This window comes from Ptiloglossa arizonensis, chromosome 2, assembly GCF_051014685.1.
Source record: "Ptiloglossa arizonensis isolate GNS036 chromosome 2, iyPtiAriz1_principal, whole genome shotgun sequence".
Taxonomy (NCBI): domain Eukaryota; kingdom Metazoa; phylum Arthropoda; class Insecta; order Hymenoptera; family Colletidae; genus Ptiloglossa; species Ptiloglossa arizonensis.
Genome location: NC_135049.1, coordinates 33,353,683 through 33,376,390, shown reverse-complemented (window position 1 = coordinate 33,376,390; position 22,708 = coordinate 33,353,683). Strand labels below are relative to the sequence as shown.

Below are 22,708 nucleotides of genomic sequence, written 5' to 3'. Positions count from 1 at the left end.
GATGCTTGCAAACACCAACGTAAGTAGAAATAACGAGCAATGGACGGACACGTTAAACAAGTCATACTCGATCGCGTGCGTATCTGTCAAACTTTGAACGTCATGTTTTTCGAAAACCGAACTGAAATTAAAAAATTTTATTCTGTATGTTGCATTAATTTTCTTGCGCAGAACGATCGCGTATTGCCACTTGAACCCCTGGTTACCGGACCCTCTGTATATGCGATGTATAAGCGCTTATGAGATACTCGATTGAACCAAATCCAATAAAAATGAAGTTAATATTATTATCTTATTTTGGTATATATAAATTATTTTATAAGAGTACGTTGTTCTTATTATTAACAACACAACATACACACGAATCGCTGACGGACAATCGATCATAAGCGATAAATATGTAATGACATTAAGAGGTCTACATCGAAAAAATTTAACGGAATTCCAAAGAGGAGATTACGAAATCGATTCTGTTAAAGCGAAGTATGCTCCTCGCTAGCAAGACTGTCCGTTTCTTCGGTGTCTGAATTCGTTGCGGCTTGAACTCGAGCATATTCGTCGGTGTCGATGCTTTTACAAAAATGTATCGCGTATTTTAATTTTTGACGCAGTACCGGTTTACACGAATACCGTGGCATTTTCAGTAGGAAAAAGCAGGTATAACTTTCAGGAAGAAAATGATCGGGTGGGTTGTACTTGTCCATTACCTGAGAAAATAGTCTCGGATACGTCACAATGACAGTTTTGATTTACTTACCGAGTGGTAAGTAAGAAAACAATTGAAGAAATACGATATCTTACCTGTAAGACGAAATCTCTTCCGCGAAAATCAGCAATTGTGCGCGGTAAACGAGTTCTGCCCCAAACGAATCGAAGGAATAAAGATCTCTCTTGATTCGAAAATTCTTCCATCACCTCCCAGAACCACTGAATCAGAGGAGCGGTCGCCTCGATGCCTAAGAAGACATACGAAGAATTTGATGATCGTCGTAAACGCTTTTCCATCGAGGAACCTAATTTTTATTGATACCTTTGTATGTTGCGACAGACTTCAATAACGTGAGCGGTATATCCGGACTACCACAGACCATTGTCTCCAATTCTGTTCCGCTAAATAACGCCAGAAAAGGTACGGGAATTACTTTCGACATTCCCTCACGCACAGCAGCTACTTGAGCATCGAATTCACGTAGTCTATAATTCAACGCTAGTCGAACGTACTCGTGTTTGTTTGCCGGTGTGATTTTCTGATATCTGAAAAATGATAATGAAAAGCAGAGAACGCGTTGAATGCCTAATTTGTGAAAAGCGGGGAGTTGTTTACGTACCTATTGGATAGCGGTACATCGTGTCCTATAGCCGACGGTGTGGAGAAGGGCATTTCAAGAGTTTGAAATACCTTTTCATCAGGATCCATGTCCCGGATACATAATAATCCAGGAACATAGTCTCTGTCAACTTCGGTTAGATCCGCGGGTGTTAACAATGAACCTGCCAGTTGTTTCCATACAGGTTCTGCCAAGTTCAAGCTTAACGGGCTACCAGTTCTTATCGCTATGCCCATCAAGATACCAAGAAATCGGAACATATTCATATGCAACGGCGAATCGGCCGTCGGATTCAACAGAAAGCAATCTCTGTTGGTGCCATTGTCGTCTCGGCCATTTGGAGTCGGTATAAACAGCGGTAAGGAACCGTTTTGTAGTTCATCGCACATTTCCGCTATACTCTCGCTATAGCCACCACCGCAATCATCCACACTCTCACCTGTCAAAAAACGTCGATAATCGAGTTAGTACGTTCTATATTTCGAAGATCAATCGCCGCCACCGTGTTGAGACAACGAAGCGCAAACGAATTGAAATAGATTGTACTTTTATTACGCACCGACAAATTTCACTTTCCAAACCCTATGAGGGAAAAAGAGAAAATCTTGTGTTAACAGAGACATCTTCGAGACCATCTGACCAAAGACCGATTTCATGCCATCGGGTCCGGCCAATCCACCCTTTCCTCTGGCTCGTTTCACTTGGATTCGATTCAACTCTATCACTGGCCCGTGTTGCCGATCTCTGACCATCGTCGCTTGAACCACTTTACGAAAGGTTGCTTCCTTGACGCTGTATACCAACATTGGAGCTAATTTGCTCAGGCTGAGGGGTCCAGTAATTGGGAACATCGGCAAACATGGGCAAAGTAATTCGGTGAAATGGTGAAGTAGCACCAATCGATTATGTAATACAGGGAAGGGAAGATCTTTAACCAGATCGTACTCCATCGGTGTAGCGGCAGGCATTCTGCTTTGCGTGGCTTTCATCGTACTCCACGCCAAAGTGTGCGCACTACCGCAAGCGACTCGCGTTATCATTTTACCTTGCAGCGCGTGAACCAGTCTCGGTCTCTGAAGGGCGCTCGTTGTTCCGTCACCTAATTGGCCCTCGTCGTTGTCGCCCCAAGTGAAAACTTCATATTTATCGGAACAGGCTACGCAATGTAACGAGCCTGTCGCTATGGAGATGATTTTCTTCCCTTGAAGCGCTGCTACTTTACGCGGCCTCCGCACGTGATCGTCCGTACCGTGACCTAAACGATGGTAATCTCCTTTACCCCTGTACAGAATCAAATTATTAAAAACAAGAATCAATACGATCGAGTTTGCGAAGACGGATAATAAAAACGAAAGAAGAAGTAAAACGAGAAAATCGAGGAAAGGGGAAACAAAATTGTCGGATATTAAAGTTTTGTTTGCTAGTAGAATTGGTTAATGTTACTACAATTGGCGCAAATTTAACTGGCCGTTCGAAGTCGCTAATGCAACGAGTGTGATGTCACATGTTAGCTTTGCGTTCCATAGATATATTCGTAATTGCGATCGTTTGCGTTGCCATAAGTCAATCGGTCTTACCACGTATATACAGCTCCTGATCTTGTCAAAGCCACGGAGAATTGACTGCCGCATACGACTTTAATTACGCCGAGTCCCGCGAGGGATTCAATTTTCATGGGAACTTTGCAACCGTCGCTACCTCCTCTGCCTAATTTTCCATAGTCACCGTCGCCCCAACTCCAAACGTTGTCATCGTCCGTAACACAAAGAGTCTGCGCGTCTCCACTTCCACAGGCAACATCGATCACTTTGTAATCTTGCAACATCTCCACCAATTTCGGCGTTAATTGATCTTCGCTATGTCCGTGCCCCAAACGTCCATATCGCCCTGCAATCCGATCAAATATTGTTGAATTCACTTTAAAGTTTTTGAAGCTATGCACATCTTGGCAAGCGAAATGTAATCGCACTATACGCGTTACCTTTTCCCCAAGTGTAGAGCCAGCCGGTGCTCGTAATCGCTGCGCTATGATGACCACCGCAAGCTATATCCACGATTTCGATTCTGAGTAACTCTTCGATCAGTTTCGGTCGATCGTACGATAATCTGTTGCCGTGTCCTAATTTACCATCGTCACCTTCGCCCCAAGAGTAGACGTGTCCCTCGGAACTCAAGCCGAGGCAGTGTTTACCACCTGAACTGACCGCGACTTTTTTCACGAACACATGTTGAATGGATTCCAACAGAGTCGGTACCATAACAGAGTCCGTTTCCCCAATACCGAGACGTCCGAGCGCGCCATAACCTACGACGAATTTCGAGTACGGGAAAATGATTAGGTAGATCACAGATAACGTACAAGTAACAGATGGCTATGTCCGGTGTATGCTCACCGGTTGCATAGACTTTTCCATCGGCAGTGACGGCGAACAAAGTTTGCTCACCACCGGTGAGCTGAACAGGCCGCAATGCGGATAGGCTTTCACAAAGAACGGGTAATTTCACCTTCACTCCTTCCAAACCGCCTAGCTGACCGCGATTATTGTGTCCCCATCCGTAAATCGCCCCGGATCCATCCCACGAGAACGTCCAATCTTCCGGTCTTCGATTCAACCATTGCAACAATTGCTCGTCGTGTTCCTGCTTGAATAATTCGTGATTCTCGTGATCCTTGGTGCTCCCCTCACCAGCTGTGATCATCTCGTTGATGCGTTTGGTAACTTCGAGACAGAATGGTTTTGGAAGCGGCGTTCGATTTACCAGGGATTTTGCAACTCGAGCAGAAAGACAATATCTTCGAAACCAAGACCATTTGTGAATTTCCGAGCAGCACTGCATTCCATCCAATTCAATGTCGCAAGCAAGTGCCACAAGGACCTTGAAGAAATCACTGTGCATCAGTTGTTTCCCGCCTCTGACCAACGGATCCTCGTAACTGTATTGTTTCAATAGTGTTTGCGGTAACGAGCCAAGAAGGGAGGAAAGAACAACTTCCGGACGTATAGCTGGCCCGCTCGTATAAACGACTTGCAACTTTTTCAGTGCCCACATTCGTTGTTGCGCCGACAAGACGCTCAGTTGACTGCATTGGGCTAACGTTGTGGTGACATTCTTGTCCAAATTGATTAGACTGTTGTCTAGCAAACACTCCGCCAAAGCGATAGATGGTTGTGACAGAACCGCCCTATCCGAGATAAGCTCGTGCGGTGCAAGCGTCGCGAGCACCGGGTACACCGTGAATCGCCATCCCCAGCCGTTCACGGATCCGTCCGAAGAGAATCGCCATCTGAGTTCGTCGCCTGGAATTCGGATTTCGCTGGCCCACTCACTCCACTCACGGCCAGATTTCACGGCCACCACTCTGTTGTTTCCGTCCATTATCGTCAACGGATCGTGTTTCCTTTCAGTGGAGCAGCGTCGATCGAATTCCAACCTCAATGCCTCCGCGCCAGGAATTCTTACATGACCTGTCAACGTGGTGCCGTCTATATACGGATGTAGACTCTCCTGCAGCACCGGCTGCAACGCGTTCTTCCTATTGTTTGAATTCGCTACAGTGTCTTCCAGTTCCATGATGCAAAGTTCCAGTATCATGCTACGAATCGAATGGTTCGTTTTAGCTAACGCAACCAGTACCGAAGATATGGTCTCCTTAGCACCCTCGCACACACGGTTGGCAACGGCCAATTTGAGTAGATCGACGAGCATTCTAGCGTCCTCTTCGGTTAGCGTGGATGTGAAATCGTCCAAACCGGGGTCGCCAGAAATTCCCTCGCCGACCACTTGAGCATTGGACGTGAGCGTAGCAGCTATCACGCTCATCGCGCTGGTCGACATTTTAGAAGCGCGCGAGGATAAACTCGCTGAACTGGACATTGAGGGGAACATTGTCAACGGGTAGTCCTCCGATTCCGGACTCGTTCTAGGATTCGTTATCAAATTGACAACCTCCGCCGCGTTTGCCGGTGCTTCCCCGCCACCTTGCGCACTGTCACCAACGTTTTGATAAACGGTGTGCCCTCCGCTTCCGATGCTCGAATCGCTGACCGTTACGTCCGGCGGCATTTCAGCGATAGCACAAACGCCACTGCCGCCACCGCCGCTACCAACGCCACCGCCACCGCTACCGCCACCGGCACCGGCACCGGCACCGGCACCGCCACCGCCACCGCCACCGACAACGCCACCGCTACCACCAGTCTTTAACGTCGAATGGCTTTGCAACGCTGTCACTAGAGCAATACGAGCTTGCATTATAAGTAGTGCGTTAATCACGTGTTGCAACGCTTGCTGCTTCGCAACGTTACTCTCCAACGACAAAACGATATTCGAAAGAGAGGGTCTGCTAGTGTTATGTACACCGGTACCGGCATTCCCTGAACCGTCACAGCTTCCATTGCCGGCAGTTCCGATGTTATTACAGGTGGCTGTTGCGTTCCCATGGCCATGGTTGCTTTTTGAGCAGGACGGGGCACAGGTGGTATTTGTTTCCGTTACACTTTTAAATCTCAACGACGTTTGGCCGAGTGGATCTTTTGCCGTTGGAAACGTGACCGGTAGCACTTGGTTGTTAGCCGTCGGTTGATCGATTAAAACCCAAGCGACGCTGTGACTTGAACCACAAGACACGCGGTTTACTCTGGTATCATCGAGTTCGTGCACTAACGACGGCTTCTTGTTAACGATCGTTGAACCGTTTCCCTGCTGTCCGTGATCGTTGTCGCCCCAGGCGTACACTTGACCGATGTCCGTTACCGCCAAACAGTGCAGAGCACCTACGGCCACGTGAATCACCTTCTTTCCCCGCAATCCATCGACCAGCGTAGGCTTACGGACGTGGTGATCGTTGCCGTGACCCAATCGAAAATAATCTCCTTTACCCCACGTCCATACTTCCCCGTATTTGGTTAACGCGAGCGAGAACTGTGCTCCGCATTCGATTTGCACGACACCCAAGCCATTCAATCTATCCACGGACAAAGGTGTACAACAACCGTCGCTCCCTCCACGACCAAGTTTGCCAAAGTCTCCGTCGCCCCAGGAATAAACCGAACCATCGGCCGTTAATGCCATTGTTTGCGCGTCTCTGCTCCCACAGGCAACCTGTATCACTCTCTGACCTACCAACGACTGGACTAATTTTGGTTTCAATTGCGTACTGTTGTCGCCGTGACCCAATCTTCCATATTCTCCTAGGCCCCATGTGTAAAGCTCGTCGTTGCTCGTTATAGCAGCCGAATGACCGGATCCGCAAGCAACATCTCGTATCCTTTTCAACTTTAGAGACTCGATTAGCCTTGGCTTGTCCAAAGAGAGACAATTCCCGTGACCCAGTTTACCATCCTGGCCTTCGCCCCAAGAGAACACTTTGCCGTCCTGCGTAAGAGCAAGGGCATGCTTCCCGCCCGAGTGTACCGCTACCTTTTTAATCACGTACTGGCTCAAAAATGGAATAAGCTTAGGTTCGCAGACGTTACTGTCATCTCCGAGTCCGAGTCTGCCGTTCGTACCTTCACCGCATGCGTACAGTTTGCCTTCTTGACTGACAACGAACAGCGTTTTGCTACCTCCGGCGATGTGAACAGGTTTCAGTTTGGAAAGTGCCTCGCTATAAATGGGTAGTTTGATCTTCGATCCCTTTAATCCGCCGAGCTGATCTTTATCGTTTAAACCCCATACGTAGACGGCCGAGTGCCGCGGTGCCTCTGTCCCGCGTTGCGAGTTCATCTGTTCTTGAACTATCTCCCAATCCGAAGCTAGAAAAGAGACGGACGTTGCCAATTGATTTTCGAATACTTTTTTCTTTCCGATTATCTGTAGAGCGTGAATCTTGCAATCTATACCACCGTTTCGACATTGTTTTATCATAATCTCGATGCAAGGATAATATTCTTTTGTGTCCTGCAAAAGTAGGACGCTGGTGTCGGTATTGCGTACGCTGATGGTCGCCAATTCCACCAGACTGTTAAACGAGTCACCAACGTTAACAGCAATCAAAGACGGCATGTAGCTACTGTCTTTTGGATTGACAATAATTTTCAGTGAATGCACGAGAATGCTCGGTAACATTTCTAGTCGGATCCAATGCTTGCCTTGCGAGCCACAACTTTGCCAGTACTGTCCGGATTCGTCGACGAGCCGTGTTGCCCAGCTCTCTCGCGAGGACACGCTCAGCGTGCGAATACATTTGGACCAATCGTCGATCAACGACGATTCCGCGAGGTCTTGTCTGTGATATTTGCCCGGTTTACCGGCGTAAACTGCTGCTGAACCTGGTTCAACGATTCGATTGAATCCGTGGCGGTGGCAACGTTTCGTGTAAAAGCAGTTCTCGCACAAATTGTAATTTTCGCAGTACTTGCACTTGAATCTAGGACCTGAGATCGGCAAAAGGTGGCAAGAATTGCAAGAAACCGAATGATGACACGATGGCACTCTTTCCATTTCTATAGCGCAACCGGTCCAACCGTTTTGTTGCGGAAAATCGACAGACACGTCCTTTCCGTTATTTATCACACCGGTGACTATTCCTACGCTTTGATGACTCACCAATCCCCAATTATACTTGGGCACGGTTACGGACGCCTTTAATCTTACCTTGTCACCGACTTTCAACGCGGTTGGTCCCGGAATCGTTGGCGGGTGGCCCAACAGTTCGATATGAATAAATCTCACCCAATATGTACCTCCTTTACGCTGCCATGCGACTTGAACGTTTAAATCGTGCAATCCTTCTGGATCGATTTTTATTACTTGACCAACGTCTCCGTATTCGACTTCCTCGTAACTTTTGCAACATCGTACTAACATACCCCGAATCAGGTTGTCCCGCACGTAAATCGCATATTCATCGACCGACAGAAAATCGGATCGTTTCATGTAGTTGGGTGGCATCATCGAGGAAACGACGTCGTGCGACGACGGGGAATCATCGATGTTCTCGCTAATTGAGTCCTCGAGATCCGATAATCCGTATACGCTCGAGAGTGTTTCGCTATCGCTCAGAGCGGCATCAGGATTTTCAAGAAGCCAAGCCACTACACTTTCCGCGGTAATAAATCCTACGATGGTACTAAGACTCTTGATCGCAAACTCTACACTTTTCTTCGGAAACCCCATCTCTGTAAGTTGTGCTACTAGTGGACTCATAGGCGGAGGAGAAGTTTTCCTTCCGTTGTTCTTACAATGCTTCTTTTGACTAGACGTTAACGAAACCAGCGAACAATCGGACGCGGGAGAGTCTGGTTCCGAAGAAGGTCCTAACCTTTGAATGGGCGAGTGTCTCAGTTCGGAAGCTAAATATTGAGAAACTGCCAAAGCGGCCTCTTCTAATTCCTTTCGTTTAAATATTGGCTTTAATGGTTGCGGTCTCGTGGCACGCACCAACATTTCGTGAAATAGGGTTGTGCGTCTGTCACGGCAACCATCCCTATCGTCGATGACGTTTTCGTTCTCACCATCACCGTCGTTAACAGCATTATCGTTTCCGTTCACAGCATCGCCACCCCAACGAATAACTTCAATATCGCAACTAATAGGACCGCCTTCGCCATTGTCGTCATTTTCGTTGTTGTCGTTGTCGTTGTCGTCGTCGTCGTCGTCGTCGTCGTCGTCATCGTCTTCATCGTCATCGTCGTCGTCGTCGTCGTCGTCGTAATTATCATTATCATTGTCGTTGTAATTGTCATTATCATCGTCGTTGCCTTCAACGCCGTTTCCCCCACAACTGACACCGTTATCGTCATCGTCGCCGTCGCCGTCGCCGTCACCGTCACCGTCGCCATCCCCGTCGCCGTCGTCGTTGTCGTCGCCGCCGCCGCCGTCAACACCGACACCACCGCCGACATCGTCGTCGTTATGGTTACCATCATTATTTCTATTAATCGTATACTTCAATACTTTTCTCAATTTCGTTTGATGATCCAAGATGGTCTTTCCCGTATCGTCGTTCATGTTACCATCGTTATTTTTATTGATCGTGTACTTCAGCACTTTCCTCAATTTCGTTTGATGATCTAAAATAGTCTTTCCCGCGTTCAAAGCTGCGAGCTGTTGCTGTTGATTACGCAAAATGGACGCATTTACCGCACCAGCTATCATGGGCATACCATTCGGCCTCTTGTCCATTCCACGATGACCCAACAGCAAATTGGCCCAGATGGATAGAAGAGAATCCGGCATAGGCATTCGATCCAAACGAAACTTCTGGCCGAGATGTTTAATCGCGAAGAAAGGTACTATTTTCCGTGAATCGCTATCGTGCATCTGCACGAGGATCTTCGAATGCTTGGTGAATTTGCATATCATACCGACTTGTCCATTGACATCGACCAAACCACCGATTCTCGGTCGATCGTCGAGGCCTCCGACGACGATGAGAGCAGCCATCACCGTCTGTTGAATGTTCGCGCTGTTTTCTCCTCCGTTCTCGTTCGCTTGTATGTGAAATAATGGACCGTCGCTGAAAAGATTCGAAGCGAGCGATAACTTTGCGGAGAGAAACGAGTTTAAAGTCGCGTTCCATTTCGGAAGCGAATGCAAATATCTAATCAAAGAGACAAGCTCCTCGACGACCGTAGAACTGTGAGAAGCCGTAAGGGAGACGCGACATTTGTTTGAATAAAGTTCGGTCGATGTGCCGAGATCGCAGGCCAGCGCGATATGTCCCAATATACGAAAAGTTTTCTCGAGAAACGGTATCGTGTTGGGATTCTCGGTAGACCAAGAAGGTAAAACGACCGCCAACAAACGCACTGCCATAATCTGCTCCTCCAAATTTGGATGATCTTCCTCGGCGATCACGGTTGAAAGAAAATCAATCCACGCTTTGGTACTCAGAGATTTACAGAGTTCCGAGGATTTTGCGATCGCTCTCAACAGACTGAGGGTGGCCCAGGTTTCGTGATGTTCCCTCGAGAGTTGCGTCTGCGTGGTAAGGCCAGGCTTGTGCGCGGACGATGTTACACCGCGCAAAATGGAAGCGAGTATCTTTATAGCCGAGGGAGCTACCTTGTCGGCCTCGAGGCCGCAACAGAGCAGAATAATGCGGAGCACGGTAACAGAGGCGGACTTTAGACAAGTGGTTGGATGTATGTCCCCAAACGTGTCTGTCCGTTTCTCCGCTTCGGCTTTCACGGCTTCGACCGGGGAATCGACGTCGGTGTCGGTTTCCGGTGGCGTAGGTGGCTCGGCCAGTTTCAAATCGTATTTGTTCTCCTTGCCCATACGATACGAATTGGTCGTACCGTTGTCCCATTGCACTCGAATCCAGCCGTCCTCGCCGAGCTCGCCGATCACTCGACCCTCTCCCGGTGGCAGGCCGTCTTGATCGCCCCACTTCCAATCCACGCCGCGAACTACTCTCGTCCCGATTTTCATTAGGGCCGCCAAGTCCATTCCGCTGAGTTGAACGCTCGGCGGTTTGTTCTTTTCTAACGCATCCTCGTATATGGCCGTGGCATCTTTCGTTTTCGACTCGTCGCTTATCGCTGCGGACGCCGTAGGTCCGATCTGTCTGAGTAAGGTTAAAATGCTAGATATTGTTCCCGAGTTGATCAATAATCCGATTTCGTTCGCGTGCTGGTAATTGCTCAGCATACCCAAAATTGTCAACAAGAATCTAGTTCTTGGTAACGTTCGTAGCCAAGTGTACGTTCCCTGATTTAGGCTGCTTTTGTCGCTAATTTTCAGCTTGCTCGGTACCTCCGCTTGAACAACGTACGCGCGTAACGCTTCGACAGCCCATGACGTCACCTCCGCTTCGGCCAGAATAATTTTCGACTTCTGATATGGTGTTATCAACTGAATATTCTTTAAACAATGCGTTATTCCGTCGCCAAGTGATTTATTCTCGTGCGATAAACCGAGCCAACCGTTCAACAACGAGTAATTCACCGATGTTATCAAGCAGTCTTTCTTCAATAATTGTTGCACCATCAGGATCCCCTGTTCGCGTAACTTGGCACGTTGCATTTGACAATACATGGCCCGACGTAACGTTTCGACATCGCCTCCGTCCTCGGTAACCACAAAGTTTATAATATTTGCCATCAACTCGCTCGAATCGATATTCAATGTTCTCTGTTTCATTCTTTCGGTTATCTTTGCAATTGTTTTCCTCGTATCCGACACAGTCTCGAGTCTCGGCGAAGCCAGAGGTGGTCTGACCTCTTTCGGCGTCGTATCTTCGTCGGATTTAGTTTTCATTTTCGCGTTTTGTATCGAAGCGTTGACGATATCTTCCGGTTTGCTCGGAGACCCTCTGTTCCTTCGGACGTCTCTGATCACTGTTCGTACGGTCTTCTTGAATCTGGGCATCGTGTGCAACAACTTCAAATCCTGTAATCCCTTTATCTCGTAACTGGTTGCAGACCGCACTTCGTGAAGAAGAAATCTACACTTCTCCTGTGCCGGAGCACACACCTCTTTGTAGCTTCTGTTCTGTTGCTGCCTGATGCGAATCAAATTCCATTTGGTCCGATGAATCGCTCTGACCATGTCAGCCAATGGTTTTGAAAGTTTCGCGCTGTTATCATTTCCCGCTTCCAAGTCGATTAGGTTGATCGCCTGATGGCCCAGAGCTAGATGCTTTATGATCACCGCCATTAAAAGTCGGCTAACTTCCTCTACGGGATGATCGCCGCAAAACTCGGTGTGCGCCAAAAGATTGTTCCCCTTGGAATATTTATCGACTATCGTTAGAAACGAGTGTACCTGTGCATCCGTTTTATGGGTTTCGGCCAGAGCGTAAATAAATGCCGTGACACGATCGTCTCTCTCCTTTTGTGGTTCGTTTTTCGTACGCGCGGGAAGTGATGGTTCCGTTGGTGAATTTGCGGCTGTCGAAGTGTTGCTTCTCGCCTCTCCTTTCTCCTCCTCGTAAGGATTCGGTGGCTGTAAAATTTGTAACCCACCCTTCAAAAAATTCGCGTTTAACCAAACACCGGCCTCCTCTTCCGCCGGTTGCAACGGCAAGCTTTGCCGCATTCTGTGGGCGTGCAATCCCAAGAGAAATCCGAGAGCTCTTTCCGTGTCGAGTAGAGAGGAGCATACGTCGGTGACGTCAATTGTTATTTCGGTGTTTTCCGGCTCCGAATAACAATAGTGACCAACGAAGTAGGAATCCATCATAGTTTGCGGTGGTAGTTGGCCACGCGAAACGACCTGATTCGAGTTTGATGAGTACGTCCCAGCTGAAATAGTTGGGTCCCAACCAGCCACAGTCTTTTGTAGGTCTTCCAACGAGTTCCCACCGTACGTTTCGAGTCGAACATCTTGAACATCGTACACGTTGTTGTTCACTACCACCCAAAGCCCGCCGTCGCGATTATGATTCTCAAGATCAGCCCAACGAATTACGGACGGTTCGTCCGATATTGATATTTTATTGCCGTGTTGCGGAGCAATAATGCCAGGCCAAGACAGATCGTCTGCCTCGTTCTTTTCGATCGTCGGTACCAGCTTGTTGAACCGATCGAGCGCATCGAGTATCGGAGTCATTATTTCCATCCAATTCATATCGAGCAGTAACATTGAATAGTCTACTTGCAATAAGATAAGGCAGGTAACCAGTTCGGGAAGTAATATGTTTACAATGTCGCCCCTTAAAACGGTACTAATGAAAACAAACTGCTTGATGCTCGCATTCGCTAGTTCGGCCGCGGACGACATTATCTCGGTCACATGAACGCAAACTTGAGAGATATATTTTTTTAAAAGTGATTCCGCTCCGAGCATCTCTTGGTCGCGTAAATTCTCCGTTTTAGATTCGTTAATACACTCGTATACGCGAGCGACCAATAACCGTTGAAACTTTAGTAAGAGATTCAGGCTAGGAGAGCTGTCGTTTCGCTGCTGCGATTCTTCGTTACGAACCAACTGTTCCGCCCAGCCCTGTTGCAATCTGGACTGTGTGGTACAGGTACCGTTCTTTATTAATTGTTTGACTAGTTGTAACAGCGAAATTGTCGTGTTATTCTTTTCTGAATTCAGTTCCTTCGCTTGTTTCGCATCGCTGGATTTGCTCGTGTTGTTCATCGCTACAAATTCCTTTCCATCGGCGGCGTCGCTCGTTTCCGCTTTCATCGCGGTCTTTAGCGCCAATTCTAATCCACCGTCTGCCATTAAACTGGAAACCAACAAATCCGCCATAAACTGTTGACCGTTGTTGGTATTAGCTTGATCCATATTTCCGTTCGCTTTCGATAAAAAATTCGACAGGGTCTTTGCCCGTTCGTTTGCTGTGGGCAACAGAATGCTCCAGCCAGTTTGTAAGACGGCTTGGGCCGCCTCCTGAATAGTTGCTAAAATTCCCGTACTGCTTGCAAGCGTCACACACCGTTGTTTCAAAGAATTTAACAGCGGAGTACCGACGAGTCCAACCGATTTACTATCGATATTGTGCGTCACCATCGTGTGAAGTTGCAATCGAACCAAATTTAAGGTGGCGACCGCCAGACATTCTCGATCTTGGGTAGGTGGCCGTGTACCAGGTAATCCTTCGCAGGCCTTACCCAACAGAGTATCTAGCAATCGAAAGGTATCTTCGCAAACGTCCACAACGAACGCTACTCTGCTAGCAACCGACCAGGCAGACGTGCACCATGCAAAACTCTGCGTCGGACCGCAAGCTAAACCAATCACGTTTTTTCCAGACAACGTTGGGCATAGTGTAGGTTCGGCCACAACTGTATCCAACACCGGATCGATTTGACCGTAATCGTTTCTGCCCCATCCGTACACCAACTGATCCTCTGTTAATGCCAGCACGTGTAAACTTCCCACACATAATTCCTTTACCTTTTTCGCTTTCAATGCTTCAATTACTTTTGGATATCGTACGTGTTCCTCGTTTCCATGACCTAAACGATATGCTTCTCCCTTTCCCCAACTATAAACCTCTCCGTATGCTGTCAAAGCCGCTGAAAATTGTCCACCGCAGTATACTTTTGCTACATTTATATCCAACAATTTGTCAACAATTTTTGGCGTTTTAGATCCGTCACAACCACCTCTACCAAGCTTTCCATAATCGCCATCACCCCATGAAAACACTATACCTGATACGGTGACGCACAACGTTTGCGAATCCCCGCTACCACAAGCCACGTACACGACCATGTGCCCGTTCAGGGAAGTGACCAACGTAGGAATCGTCACATCGTCTGAATTTCCGTGACCCAATCTTCCATAATTTCCTCTTCCCCAAGTATACAGTTCACCGTTTGAACTAAGCGCTGCCGAGTATGTACTTCCACATGCTATAAACGTAATATTCTTGTCGATCAATGCTTCGATTAGCTTTGGCTCTTCGTACCATGTTCTATCACCGTGTCCTAGGCGTCCACCATCTCCGTTTCCCCATGAATAAACAGAGTTATCTTGAGTTAAAGCCAAGTAATGCTTACCGTCCGAATGAGAGGCAATCATTGTCACAAGCTTATCCGAAAATCCGTACACTCTCTGAGGATACTGAGTCTCCGATCCGTAATACATCATGTAAATGTTTCCACTGATGGAAAGAATCATGAGAGCTCGTTCGGTACAACAAAGTTGTTTGATACCAAGCTCTGCGATCGCGTCGCAGTAAAATGGAGACGAACCGTTGCCAAACTTTACGCTTCCCCAAGCTAAAGCTTCTTGAAATGTTTGATTTTGATTTTTCGGAAATCTATCGGTAACGATGGGTGGTAACAGAGGAGCAGCAAGTCTGCTTAAATTACACATTACGATCACTGCAGCTTTTCGTAAATCGACGGACGTAGTGTCATCCTCGGGAAGCCTCAAATACTTGAGTAAAACTTCGCAAGGACCTGGTGCCACGTTTTCATCTATTCGTCTTGATTTTGAGGCTGGAATTGTGTTCAAACGCCTCAATAGCGGTACCAACGGTGCCGTGCTTCCAGGTGGCATTACACGATTATCTTGATGTTTATGTTTACCACTGAGGTGAAGTAATAAACAAACAGAATCCAACAAACTGGATAATGTAGCTCTTTGCGTTACCAATTCCAACAACAAGCAGAGGGCCGTATGCTGATCGGACAAAGGAATAGGACACCACGATCTTCCGCTGACTATATCCCTAGAATTAAAATTGTACATATGATCATATAAAAATAATAAATGCCTAAAATATCAAGTTTCAATAGTTTAAACTAACAATTTAAATCAAATTAGTCAGAAGCTTCCGGGTGCTATATACCATATCCTCTTAAAACAGTGTTTCAATCAATAGGTTTTCCAACCTCCAACAGAATTAGTTGTTAGGATGGGGAAACATTGGAACACTTTCCCAAACAAACAAAAATTACACCCGGAAAACTCAGACAGTATATCAGCTGTAAGAATTTTACTCGTGAAGGCCTCACAAATATATTTGTTAATGGAGAAAGTTAACAACATAAATAAATTGTTAATAAAAAATACCCTGTAACAACTTGTCTTAAGAACTTCGCTGATCGTTCCACTACTTCCAGCCACACTTGAGAAACGTTATTTTCATCGAAAAGTGTGGCTTCGGGCAACGACTGTAAAGCTTCCAACGATTCGAAAAGAAGTTCGCTGCAGAACTCTATATCCTCTCCAGATCTCCAAGCCCGTCTTAGATATGCAAATGAAAAATTTAGTGCTGCACGGGATCCTACTCGTGCTAAACCTAATGTCGCCTTCTCGTTAGGTCTCATTCTGAAATAATCGATTATTGAAACACTAAAAAAATTAAAATGAAATTGAAAATATGCCAACAATCATTAAAAATAGAATATATTTTCTTTAAACATCTTTCTTTAACTTTAAATGGTAAATTCGTTTAACTAGAGGAAAGTATATTATCCATCCAAATGATTCTACTATATTGGTTTTAAAATCGATTACTATACATTTTTTGAAATTTAGTAGATGGTCTTGATGTCGGAATATCTTTAGTCTCTTGTGGTTTATGACGAGAAAGAGCTGTGAAATATCGTCGTGCTACTACCAAACGTTGTCTCAATCGTGTAGCGGATAATGTACTGTTTGCAACTTCATAACATAATTTTCTTTGTTCTTTGATTAATGAGTCGATACATGCTGTTAAATCAGAAATGGCTGAAAAATTTTACAAAAGATAAGAAAATGCAAATAGCACAGATACAAATATTTAGAATGTATTTTTACATGGTTGAGGACCCCAAAGCCATGATTCCATCATATGACGAGCTGGAATGGTTTTCTCCACAAATGTATTTACTCTTGCTGTTTCCTCTTCGTCTAATTTTTGACATGATCCACAGTTACAACCATGCTGTGGACCACAAATGCCATCGCAACACAGACACGATAATACCCTCATATTACAATAATAATGGCCACTCTGACCTAAAAGTAATAAAGCACCTTGAAGCAACCATTAATCTTAAATGAAACCAATTTTACCAAATACTAGTTCCATACCTTTTCTAGCTGTTATACCTGCAGCATTTATTAAGCCATCGCTGAAGGAACCTACAATTTCCCCATCACGAATCATTTCGTTCCAAAGTTCAGCCAAGCCATCTCGATAAAGTAAACGCTTCAAATCTGTTTTGAGCCATTTTGCATCCAAGCGGATCTCTGGCCTTACTATAATATCTAATTGAATGCTCATGTTGATTTGTCAGTATATATTAAGTTTCTAAAATCACTCAATTTATGTTGTAGAAATCAACTGTTTAACATTGCAATACATAATTAAGTGTACATACTCTCTACGATATTCCTCTTATTTTCTATCCAATAAGATGTATTAACAATACTTTAAAATGACATTAAGACGCTATTACTCGTTTCACTTGTCTCATTTTAAGTTTCTTTTCTGATATTCAGTTTAATCGTACGATTCAAATTCCGATTGAATGAGAACAAATTTAAACATTAAACAATTTCCAATGATTCGCAATTCGATTTTCATAGGTTAGTCGGACTATTTAAATAAAATATTCAGTACATTCGTTTAGACGCTTTTTAGAACTTGCAATTTACTCATTTTGTCTTACGATAAATCTATCGAAGCGTACCAAGATTACTGTTCATTGTCTTCTAATGATACTTTAATGACAGATCGTTTGACAAGTCACAATACCAGTCATTGATATATAAATACTTAAAATTGTCATTGCCGACTATTGGAAATTAACGTTTGTTTGATATTACTATCTTCAATCACGGCATTATTCAGTTTAATTTTTTTACAGAAAATCGGTCGATCTCCGTTTGTGTATTGATCGCAAAAAAAAAAACTCAAGCGACGGTCACGAAGTCGCGGTAATCAGTGAAGAATAACAAACGGCATAGGAAATCTATCACTGACTATTCGAGTAGATAGTCACACTGTGACTGTCAAAGCTTTGGTTCACAATGCTGTACAATACACTCTACATACTTCATGAAAGCATTGCATAAATTACACTATACGAGTACCATGAGGTACGGTGCGATGTATAAAGGCGTCGATGTTGTTGGAAATTTGTTATTAGAAATTCATGGTGTATTTAAATATTTTGATGTAAAGTAGCTAAAAATGTTCAACAATATGAGAAGTTCTATTATATACCAAATTAGGAAATGTGGTAAAAAATTAAATTAAAAATAATGATAAATGATAGGTTATATGTTTGTGAAATATAGAGAACTGTAGATGTAAATTTGAAATTTACACACTATTTCAACAGTAATCATAATTTTAGGACAGCGAGCGTATATTCAACATTCTATACGTAAATTTACAAATAATTTAAATCGACGACAAACCGAGGAGTCGTCGACAGCCCTTTATCGAGCATACGGACAACCTACAGCAGTAACACATCCTCATCTAATGAAAGATGGAGAAGTTGTACCAGGCATTCAACTTCACGAGTTCAAAAAAAGACGGAGTAAACTGATGGAAAGTATTGTTTCATGTACTTATGTCACAAACTGTGAAAAATCACATATTGTGATTATTCCATCATCTTCTAAAGTGTACATGTCTAACGAAATACCGTATGTTTTTCGTCAAAACACAGACTTTTTATATTTCACTGGTTGTCAAGAACCCGACAGTATTTTGGTAATTACAGCAAAGAAAGAAAATTTTATAACTACGCTATTCGTACGACAACAGAACGAACACACTGAATTATGGGATGGTCCTAGAACTGGTGTCAAAGAAGCAATGAAAATGTTTGATGTTGATTTGGCACTTCCTGTCACAGAATTTGAACAATTTTTTATTTCATTTGTAACTGAAAATAAGAAGAGTATCATTTGGTATGATAATGTTAATACAACACAGTTAAACCTGCATAGAAAATTACTTGAATTAATTAGAATAACTGATAGTCAAATATTTGTTTCACCGACAAGTATAATGCATAAAATCAGATTAATTAAATCACAATCTGAAATTGATTTAATGAAAAAGAGCTGCGAAATTGTTTCAGCTGCAATATTTAAAACAATAGAAATATCAAAACCAAAATTGAGTGAGCATCAGCTGTTTGCAATTGTGGATTATGAATGTCGCATGAATGGTGCTAACTTCTTGGCATATCCACCAGTTGTTGCAGCAGGTAAAAATGCCAATATTATTCACTATGTTGCTAACAATCAGATTATTCAAAATGGAGATATGGTTCTGATGGATGCAGGTTTGTCTAAAATACTTATTGACACACATAATTGTCGTTTTATTTATATCGAGTATAATTTATTATTTTAAAATTTCTTTAGGTTGTGAGTATCATGGTTATTCATCTGATGTAACCAGAACATGGCCAATTAATGGCACATTTACGCAGGAACAAAAAATTTTATACAATATTGTATTGGACATTCAAAACATTTTAATTAATAGATTAAAAGAAATGCCTTCCTTGGATCAATTATTTCAAGATATGTGCTTTTTGTTAGGCGAAAGATTACAAGAAATTGGTTTAATACCAAAACATTTCAGTGGAGATAAATTGCTTTCTGCTACTTATTCTTATTGCCCGCATCATGTAAGTCATTATTTGGGAATGGATGTACACGATACAGGAAAAATTTCCAGAAGCATCAAACTTCAACCAGGAATGATAGTGACCATAGAACCTGGTATGATATATTGGAAAATACCATTTTATCTATAACTTTTAGAATAATTGTACTATTTTATTGTTTACAGGTATATATGTGAATCCTAAAAATCAATTTGCAATACCAGAATTTTATGGTTTAGGTATTCGCATAGAAGATGATATTTTAATAACAGATAGTGGACCTGTAATTTTAACCGAAAGTTGTCCAAAAGGAATTGCTGAAATAGAGACTTTAGCGAGTCAAACTCCATAATAATAACATTAAAAATGAAAATACTGTGTAAATGTTTGTATGAATTCATTCATTTAATTTTATTATATTCTGATACAATTAATGCATTAATCACTTTGTTTCATTTCAGATTAAGCAAATAATACATTAAAACCAATTATGTATAAAATTGCATATATTTTTGTTATCCAAAAATTTGGTTACATGGAATTAAATGAATATTATATACTTGTAGTCAATAAAGAATAACTACGAGAAACAATAATACAGTATACACAATAAGAACTAGCATGAACATTTAAACATAAACAGTTATAGATCACTACACAAACATGATCATTTTCTGAATGAATAAAAAGAAGAAAAATTATTGTACCTACTGTGAGATTATGTATCAACAATATAATGAAGCATAATAGCCGTTATTATTATCATATAAATTGCAAAATTGTTTAAAACACTGTATGCCTTCATAAATGTTTATTAATGGACTGAAAATTCTCATAGAACAAGATTTTTTAGTTCAACATCAGCTTGCTTTAAATCAATGAAATTTTGTAATCGTTTTACCCGCAGACGTGCCCACACAAGATGATCATGCAGTGCATGAATTTGAGCTGCTGCAAGTGCTGCACTTTCAGGATAAATGACTGTAGTACATCCAATTCCTAAGCGTAAAATATACTTAATAGTATACTTTTACAAGTTACCATACGATCAAATGTATTTTATAATTTACCTGAAGGTACATTAATCGACGACCACAAATCTTGTGAAATGTTTTCTGGTTTATAAGGTGGACAATTAATAACTGGTAAAGATGAATTTCCAGACAGTACTGGACCCAATCCGTTACTTCTTCCTGCTACAGCTATTAGCACAATCTAGAAAACACCAGATTCATAATAATTTAGAAATAAGTAGTATACATTCATTAATATTAATAGCTTTAGCATTCATTATATTTTTGTGATTGGATGGTTCCACAACATATATTGTACATTTGAGTGATGTGTAGGATGTTCAACAATAGCAGTCTAAAACTTTGGAAGGTAATTGTACATGCTAAAATAAAATGAAAATTTAAAATGACGAAATTGTATTTGAATTGCTGAAAATACATACAAAACATGTCAGAAGTGAAGAACTCATACTACCACTCTTCTTTTATACAGCCTTTATAAATCTAATAGTCAGTATAGAGTTTCATAAAATTTATTTTCTATATTTGAGTGCAGATAGAAATGTATAAATTGAAAAACTCGTTTTTATTTTTGCATTTTTTACTATTTGTTTTTAATGCTAAAAATAAACATACCTTTTCACAGCTACTTTCATACTCTGCAAGAATACGCAATGTTTCTTGAGTACCTTTGTGAGCACTAGATACTCGAAGCTGAACTTTTAAACCTAAAGACTTAGCGTGTTTTGCTATTTTTCTACAATGCTCCTCGTCAGATGGTGAACCCATTAAAATAACAATGAGACTATTATGTGGTGGGATGAAATAATCAAGTTGATCTGCTACCCATTTAAAATTGCATTTTACAATATCCAAATCTTTTTGAGTTACAGTGGTTAAATTTCTATACACCTGAGACAAAAAATGTGATATTAAAGTAAGAAATTATATATTATATACAATACATAAAATGATTGTATTGAGTACTTGTTTATCTTTCATTAGCCTTTTATCACCAGATGGCCAAAGTCTCCAAGAGTCATTGTCAATTATGTCTGCTACCACAATCTCACCACACACATCTACACCAAATTCTATTTTCATATCTATAAGAGCACAATCTCTGGTTGCCCAAGCTTTTTCTAAAATTTCAAAAACAGCAAGAGTGGTACACTGCATAATGTCGAATTCATGTTTTCCTATTGAAAGCCCATTTAATTTAAAACCAGCAGAAATGATTTGTTCTTCTGACCATTGAGGATCATGATTAGCATCATCTTTAAAGAATGTTTCTTGTAATGGTGGATTAAATCTATACCCTTCAGGCACTCCTACAAGATAATATAAGTAAATACACATATAGTTTCATAAGCTGAGAATTTCTATTGAATTTCTATACCTGGATGTCTTTGTAGAAAACTACCAGTAGCTAATCTTCTACTAACCCATTCTATTGGAACCATTTGACAATTTCTTGCAACAAAGGAAGTGTCATTTATCACTTTAACAAATGCAGTTTTTACGCCAGCTTGATTTAATAATTGAAAAACTTTAGCTGTAGTAGCTGTACTAATAGCAGCTTTACCCTTTAAATCATGACATTTTACACCATCTCCAGCAGTGATACAATCCTTGCTTTCTACGAAGCACAGTGTAGGATCGTTTAAAACTTCATAGACCTTTTTAGTCTTTCCTTCGATAATCAATGTTTCACTTTTGTATTCTATTGAAACAAAACTTTTTTATAAGATAGTTAAATAATTTAAGTATTATTTTTCATAATACTTTGATTTTAAAAAAAAATTTTTAATTAATATTTCATTTTTACCTTTGTATGAATATCAATGAAAATTGTGGTATCACTATTATATCAAAAGAAATAAAATTGCACGCATTCAATATTTATTATTTTGTTTCATTTATTAGTTTAGATCAGACTATAAAAATATACATTTTCTTACACAAATAAATTGCAAAAAAAAAACAATTAAATGTCAAAGAATACACAATTGCAAAATGACACACAACTAGTTCCTTGATATACAAAATAATAAATTTATAGTATTAAAAATGTAGTCACAGGTTTTTTCTGAAAAAGATTTATCACAGTCGAAGTACCGTCTGTGCACATACACTCTTTATCAATATAACACCAAAATATTTTAAAATATAAATAAGAATAAAGTATAAATAAAATATACAAAAGAATGTTTTTTTTTTATAACCAAAGCATTGATATTACTAAGTTAATAGATGTTTTACTTACCGGTCATGTTTCTTCTTATCCGTCCACTTCATGAATGTCAGCTTCTTATTTCTTGTATAATCGAGTCTTTAGCGATCCCCACTTTTAAAATTTTGCTTCATTTGATTGGCGTAAATTTATAAA

The 22,708-nt window shown here is 42.1% G+C and overlaps 3 protein-coding genes across 7 annotated transcripts; 1 reads left to right on the top strand and 2 right to left on the bottom strand.

The window, feature by feature from the left end:
* Window positions 1-273: 273 nt before the first annotated feature.
* On the bottom strand, window positions 274-17,741 carry Herc2 (E3 ubiquitin-protein ligase HERC2). Of its 3 annotated transcripts, XM_076305680.1 has the most exons (13): window positions 16,761-17,741; window positions 16,485-16,685; window positions 16,208-16,415; window positions 15,756-16,013; window positions 14,735-15,411; window positions 3,722-14,587; window positions 3,310-3,633; window positions 2,906-3,215; window positions 1,888-2,609; window positions 1,329-1,767; window positions 1,031-1,254; window positions 802-956; window positions 274-707 (listed from the first exon to the last, which is right to left on the bottom strand). In XM_076305680.1, exons 1-13 carry the CDS (start codon window positions 16,951-16,953, stop codon window positions 474-476), a joined length of 14,811 nt encoding a protein of 4,936 aa, XP_076161795.1. In that variant the 5' UTR covers window positions 16,954-17,741; the 3' UTR covers window positions 274-473. The 3 variants fall into 3 exon arrangements, with proteins under 3 accessions (XP_076161795.1, XP_076161794.1, XP_076161796.1); XM_076305679.1 differs by having other exon boundaries at window positions 3,722-15,411; XM_076305681.1 differs by lacking the exons at window positions 274-707; window positions 802-956; window positions 1,031-1,254; window positions 1,329-1,767 and having other exon boundaries at window positions 2,015-2,153; window positions 2,374-2,609; window positions 3,722-15,411.
* LOC143143871 (xaa-Pro aminopeptidase 3) lies at window positions 17,524-20,346 on the top strand. 3 transcript variants are annotated; one of them, XM_076305702.1, is made up of 5 exons: window positions 17,524-17,771; window positions 18,032-18,976; window positions 19,059-19,421; window positions 19,492-19,691; window positions 19,768-20,346. In XM_076305702.1, exons 2-4 carry the CDS (start codon window positions 18,163-18,165, stop codon window positions 19,656-19,658), a joined length of 1,344 nt encoding a protein of 447 aa, XP_076161817.1. In that variant the 5' UTR covers window positions 17,524-17,771; window positions 18,032-18,162; the 3' UTR covers window positions 19,659-19,691; window positions 19,768-20,346. The 3 variants fall into 3 exon arrangements, with proteins under 3 accessions (XP_076161817.1, XP_076161816.1, XP_076161815.1); XM_076305701.1 differs by having other exon boundaries at window positions 17,524-17,914; window positions 19,492-19,685; XM_076305700.1 differs by having other exon boundaries at window positions 17,525-17,914.
* Window positions 20,103-22,679, bottom strand: Paics (PAICS bifunctional enzyme). Its single transcript, XM_076305703.1, has 6 exons — window positions 22,586-22,679; window positions 21,719-22,042; window positions 21,307-21,650; window positions 20,956-21,231; window positions 20,377-20,521; window positions 20,103-20,305 (listed from the first exon to the last, which is right to left on the bottom strand). The coding sequence occupies exons 1-6, from the start codon at window positions 22,590-22,592 to the stop codon at window positions 20,139-20,141; spliced, it is 1,263 nt and encodes a 420-aa protein (XP_076161818.1). The 5' UTR covers window positions 22,593-22,679; the 3' UTR covers window positions 20,103-20,138.
* Window positions 22,680-22,708: the final 29 nt, after the last annotated feature.

Excerpts from the sequence above, each read along its gene's own strand:
- LOC143143871 (XM_076305701.1), top strand. The coding sequence starts at position 17,866 with ATGTTCAACAATATGAGAAGTTCTATTATATACCAAATTAGGAAATGT. Across the intron at positions 18,977-19,058 it reads TATGGTTCTGATGGATGCAG|GTTGTGAGTATCATGGTTAT; the intron begins GTTTGTCTAAAA and ends AAATTTCTTTAG. Across the intron at positions 19,422-19,491 it reads GATAGTGACCATAGAACCTG|GTATATATGTGAATCCTAAA; the intron begins GTATGATATATT and ends TATTGTTTACAG.
- Paics (XM_076305703.1), bottom strand. Across the intron at positions 21,651-21,718 it reads TTTTCTACAAAGACATCCAG|GAGTGCCTGAAGGGTATAGA; the intron begins GTATAGAAATTC and ends ATTATCTTGTAG. Across the intron at positions 21,232-21,306 it reads GGCTAATGAAAGATAAACAA|GTGTATAGAAATTTAACCAC; the intron begins GTACTCAATACA and ends TTTTTGTCTCAG.
- Herc2 (XM_076305679.1), bottom strand. The coding sequence starts at position 16,953 with ATGAGCATTCAATTAGATATTATAGTAAGGCCAGAGATCCGCTTGGAT. Across the intron at positions 2,610-2,905 it reads TCAGGAGCTGTATATACGTG|GGGTAAAGGAGATTACCATC; the intron begins GTAAGACCGATT and ends GATTCTGTACAG. Across the intron at positions 957-1,030 it reads GTCTGTCGCAACATACAAAG|GCATCGAGGCGACCGCTCCT; the intron begins GTATCAATAAAA and ends ATGTCTTCTTAG.